The following is a 5,555-nucleotide window of genomic DNA, read 5'->3' as shown; positions in this document are numbered from 1 at the left end:
AACACTGGGTATACGACTTTCGGCCCTTTTGAGCACTTTCATACCTTTAGGTTTTGCAGTGATTGCTATACCTTTCTAGGAGAAAGGCAAAAAGTGAAATGATAGAAATGACTTTTAATTTCAACTTCAATCCCGAGCAAGGCCGCAAACATTGAAATAGTACAATATTAAATTTAAATGATGTTGAGGCCACATATTTTGATCGTAGCTATAGTTTTAAACAGCCTGCGAGTTTCTTTTCTTTCTATAACTTTCAAACCACATGTTTAAACATTATGAAATTCATTGTTTAAGGGTTTGAAAGCCCATTTATTTGAATTCAACTATGTTCATCGCTTCTGAGATATAAGAGCGTTTTTCACATTCTGACGCAGCGCCAAAACTGAAAGTTTGATTACAATGAAATTTAATAGCAACCTAAGCGGCAAATAGACCCTTAATTTGACACCAAGATAGAAAGAATCGGTCAGACCATCTCCGAGAAAAGTGAATGCGAAAGAAAGGTCACATACACACGTACACACCCACACACAAACACAAACACCTATACATGCATATATGCAGAAAATGCTCGATTCGTCAAACTGAGTAGAGCAGTATTTGACATTCGGCCATTTCAATCATTTTTCTACCTTTTAATTAGCCAGTGATCGTTAGGAGAAAGTCAATATATTTACTTTCATTATGTGATTTCACATTTTTATTAACAACGGACAAAGTTACAATCCGATTGCAGTGAAATTCAATAGCAACCTATGGGGCAACTAGACCTTTCATTTGACACTAATTTTGTGAAAATCGGTTCAGCCATCACTGAGAAAAATGAGTGAGTTTAAACAACCTCAGGATAACTTTTTTTTACATAACTTTTAAACCATATGTTCAATAATAACGTAATTCAAAAGTTAAGGGTTCTGGGGACAGCCCAATCATTTGAAACCAATTTTATTGAAATCGGTTGTGCGGTTTCTGAGATATTGATGTTTCGTGATTTTTACATTTTGATACATAACCTCTAAACTAAAAATCCGATTACAATGAAATTCAATAGCAACCTATGGCGCAACTAGACCTTTCATTTGCATTTAATTTTATGAAAATCGGTCCAGCCATCTCTGAGAAAAGTGAGTGAGAAAAAAAAGTTGCACATACATACACACACACACACACATACACACATACATACATACATACAGAAAATGCTCAGTTCGTCGAAAGTAGTCGAGTGGTATATGACATTCGGCCATTGGGACCACTTTTATACCTTCGGTTTTTCCAGTGATTGCTATACCTTTCTAGGAGAAAGGCAAAACTGCATTCAAATCAGAAAATCCATTACAAAGTTATGGAGGTACGCACATTTCTGTCTCTCTCCTTAATTCATATTATAGATTTCGACATAATATTCGGATTTATACTGTGCTTGTTTGGAGATTTTGAGGATTTTGAATTCTGGGCTTTGATGCCTAGCTTTGAACTGCGAGCGAGAATTTCTAATTTCCCATTTTAGATTGCAGATTCCACTCACAAATTTAGGAAGTAATATTTTTAAACTCGAATTTCAATATATTGAAGATTTCTGTATTAGTTGGCTGATAACAAAGATGTTTAGAGAAATATCAATGACTTTCAGTTCCTCCATACATTTTAGTCGCGACCACCTTTATGTTTGTGCTTCCGTCTGATAATAAGAAGGCTCATAAAACTGTGATTATTTGCGAAATCGATTTATCATTCATTCAGACGAAAATGAAAATTACTGGGGCTCTGGCAGCACGGCTAACGTTGTGCGCGTGTGAATTGTTTTCAAACTTTTGACTGTCGCATCTGGATTTTTCGACTTCTTGCCACTGCCAGTGGGCTTTGGTAAGGAATAAATGTGTAAAGGTGTGGATGACTTCATGCGGTGAATGGTTTTAGAAGAGACCACGCCGCAGGATGCAACACAGCTATCTCTATCGAAATATCGTGAATTAGTCTCATATTAGTTTCGCTGCGTAGCTGCGGAAGGCAGTCAACCGAGATCTTCTTTACGTCTCCTCCATTTTTAGCAATGACATCCTCGAGACGACGCAGGAAGCTAGAACATGCTTTTCGAACGTAGTCCTCCGGCATCGACCGCCATATGCGCGCTATGTTAGACTTTTAAGTGTTCCGAATAGACGTATGACATGGTGCTCCATCTTGTTGTAGAACAACGTATTGATCCTCATAGAAGTTGGCCTGCAGCCAGGGAAGCATTCGGTCCTTCAAAATACCAATATACGCTTTGGTATGGATTTTAACCCCAGTATTAATGAAACCAGGTGGCATTTTTAAACCTTTGGGCGCCACCAAGCCAAACCTCACAACACCAGCCGGATGTTTGGTTTGCAACATCCTCAACTTTCTTCGGTGGAATAAACTGGTCTGTGTGGCCGTTGAACACAGCATCGATACTGAACAGCTTTTCGTTGGATTACTGGATTATCATTTTTCCTTTTCCAGTAAAGAAAGAAATTTTTTCGAACGAGTTACTTGTAGCCCTTCATCCGCTCCAGGATCCGCTCCAGGGGTGTTCCATTCTAGCTATGGAAGATGCGTGCAAGTCTCCTTTGATGATTCTTCACATGGATTTTTCAGAAATGTTGGGACTCTTGGCATATTTCCTTATGGAACGTACCGGGTTGAAATCTTTGCACGGACCGATTTGATCACGATTTGCGCACGTGCAAATCGAGGATGTCCACTTCTTTGCTTTCGCTGCTTAGTGCCATCCTGTAGAGACTTTTTGGTACGATAAACTGTGGCCAAATGACATTAACCGGCCTCGGCAATTTTCTTCGGCGTCTTTTGGGCGAACAGTAAAATGATAATCACTTCTTTGGCGTACATTTTCACCTGTTTGCAATAAACCGCTCTCGATGCAGCACTTTAAAGTTAATGTGAACAAATACACCGTCCAACAAAATAAATCATTAGATATACAAACACAAGCATTTTATTCTGCCTCATTCGGTAAAGCAAAGCAAAGCAAAGCCTTGGTGCTACCTTCCGATTCAGAACTGGACCTTCTGTTTTACTATACACAGACTTCGCAGCCAACCGTTAAGTGTACAGGACAATTGCGGGGCTAGCGCTACGATCCTAATGGCACCAACAGTCTCTCCCGAGTCAAGATTCGAACCTACGACGACTGGCTTGTTAGGCCAGCATCGTACCTCAAGACCAGCTGGGGAGGCCTCATTCGGTATTACTATTAAAATCGAAAATCTGCGATCCAATATAAAGAATAAAACATCGAAATCCTGCACCCACAATATATTGTACATAATAAGTTTTTTACATTCTTCATTTTGTAGTTAAGATTTTAAAAAACCAATGTTCTTTCATATTATCACTTTCATATTTTTGAATTAAATCTTTCATTTTGTATTATTTTTTCACTTGGGGTGGAACCACAAGTTATTTAATTAAAATTACTATTTTAAAGTTCAAAATTTTTGAGCCCAAATTTCTAATTCATTTCAAATAGTAAATCTAAAATTTTATTCTCAAGCTCTGAAATTCTATGAAATTCCGCATTTCGATTGTTCCATTTCACTCTTTTGGAATTTAAGGCATTCGAAGTGCGATAGGGACAGATTTTGTGATGTCTTTTTTCGGGTGTATCAAGTTGAACGCCAAAATTTGCCTTTGAAACCAAAAACGAATTAAGATTACGCAATTAGTTATGCGCTCTTGATATTCAGTTTTGACAGAAGTAAAGCGGTAGCAAGGAGCTATTAATTCCGATTTTTTTATATTGTGCATTAAAAATAAAAATTTTTTTATAGGGCACTGAGTCATAAGGCTAAATAATCAAAACTCTAACTAATGAAAATGTCCAACAATTCTCAAGAATGGTAAATTGCCAGGGTGCAGACATTAAATAATTACATTTTGTCCACTGACCAAACTTGGTTCTGAGCACCGTAATAGAACGAACAAATATCTAAATCCATGCCTCTAATACACTATTGTTATTTCGATTTATTACCCCTTGTTAAGATTACTCCCTGTCTATCCTACGGCGAATCTCGATGATAAATCATTCATTCTATGGGACGAAGAAAAAAAACACGAAATACATTCCTTCGTTCGTTTCGGGCATGACATCACGCACGAAAATGTAAGTTAACCCATACCGCAGCGGCCTCGGGGAGTGTCGTCTCCAGAATGCTAATAATAATAATGAACGCGCTTCATCGATTTTGAATATATTTTTCTTTCTCCCTAGACGCTATCATTTATTTTTCGACCAACAACAACATCATTACAATTTGTGAAAAAGCCTCAAATGACAAAGTGGCACAATTTATCAGTGTTTCTTTTTTTTTCCTGCCTTGTTTTTTGTGCGTGTCACTACGAGCCATACTATTTCGGTTGGACGATTATCTTTATTATACGCTAATTCAATTCAAACGATCAGTAGAAAAAAAAATTTGTTCCGCATCCGCGTAGCTTTCATACGTGGAAAATATTCACTAAAGCAGCCACGCACGGCTTATACTTTAATAAATGGTTAGCATCAGATCCTGAGACTGAGTGTAAAATGAAACGAGATTCACTGTTCTTGTTGTGTGTGTCGTCGTTGCTGATTTTTTCGCTGCGAAGCCGTATTGATTTTCCATAAAACGAAAACTTCTTTGGCCTCGGTCGTCTCCTGCGAGATTGTTGTTTCTGTTTAAGCACTTGGGTTATGTTTTGAACTATTTGTAGTATCTTTGTTTCGTTTTTTTGTTATTTTTTGGTATCGGAATTAAATGACGTTATGCATAGCAACTGTTTTAAAATAAGAAACACGCACACTAAAGCGTTTCGAGCGAGAGCACTAATAGTAGATGTTAAGATGAATCACTTTTGCTTGGTTCAGCATCTGCCTACTGTAGCAAGTAGGCAATTAAGGCCGCTAGTGTTAAGCCCAGCAATTTTACATCGAAACCAAAGCGGCCCCCTGAATTGCAACCATCCTCATCGCACTGACTGCAGAACACTTCGTTGATGTTGCTGGAGGAAAACTTGCCATCGCAGACGTTCAGTGAGCTGTAGATACAGCCCTTGATGATGGTCGAACTTTCCGAGTTCTTCTCTTGGTATTTCAGGTGGTAGCACTTGTAGCCCCCTGAAGGAATATTGAAGCTGCTCGGTTTGACCAAAGCCAGGAGAGCGGTCGAGGCGACTGCAGTGGCCGCACCACATTCGGTGATTTCCAGTGGTTTGTCATTTTTCTGAGCTTCATTGCCGCCGTTGTTCTTCTTGGCTTCAATGCCTTGCATACACTTCAGGGCGTCGATTGCTAACACGTAGAGAAAACAAACCATTAGTAAATTTTAATTAACGAAAATTAGCATGACGGAGTCGCCGGTCTCGTACCAACCTTGGAAGCTTAAAGCGGCTAGAATGACTCCCACTGCTAGGTATTTCATTGTAGAGGTTTTTATTGCTTTTACTGTGCCGTGCTGAGAGCGAAAAAATTACACTTGTTCACTTGGTGCTAGCTGGCGTACAAATGCTGATCCGTACGCTAACCGGTT

General features: G+C 38.8%; 1 protein-coding gene across 1 annotated transcript; it reads right to left on the bottom strand.

The window, feature by feature from the left end:
- Positions 1-4,221: 4,221 nt before the first annotated feature.
- LOC129728160 (uncharacterized) lies at positions 4,222-5,555 on the bottom strand. The gene is made up of 2 exons (XM_055686576.1): positions 5,399-5,555; positions 4,222-5,317 (listed from the first exon to the last, which is right to left on the bottom strand). Exons 1-2 carry the CDS (start codon positions 5,445-5,447, stop codon positions 4,902-4,904), a joined length of 465 nt encoding a protein of 154 aa, XP_055542551.1. The 5' UTR covers positions 5,448-5,555; the 3' UTR covers positions 4,222-4,901.

Source organism: Wyeomyia smithii, chromosome 3, assembly GCF_029784165.1.
Source record: "Wyeomyia smithii strain HCP4-BCI-WySm-NY-G18 chromosome 3, ASM2978416v1, whole genome shotgun sequence".
NCBI lineage: Eukaryota > Metazoa > Arthropoda > Insecta > Diptera > Culicidae > Wyeomyia > Wyeomyia smithii.
This window is presented reverse-complemented; position numbering and strand designations above follow the sequence as displayed.

What these genes read in the sequence shown, in the direction of transcription:
- LOC129728160 (XM_055686576.1), bottom strand. Translation starts at nt 5,447, where the DNA reads ATGAAATACCTAGCAGTGGGAGTCATTCTAGCCGCTTTAAGCTTCCAA. An exon ending in AGCCGCTTTAAGCTTCCAAG is followed by an intron (nt 5,318 to 5,398) that starts GTTGGTACGAGA and finishes TCTACGTGTTAG; the next exon opens with CAATCGACGCCCTGAAGTGT.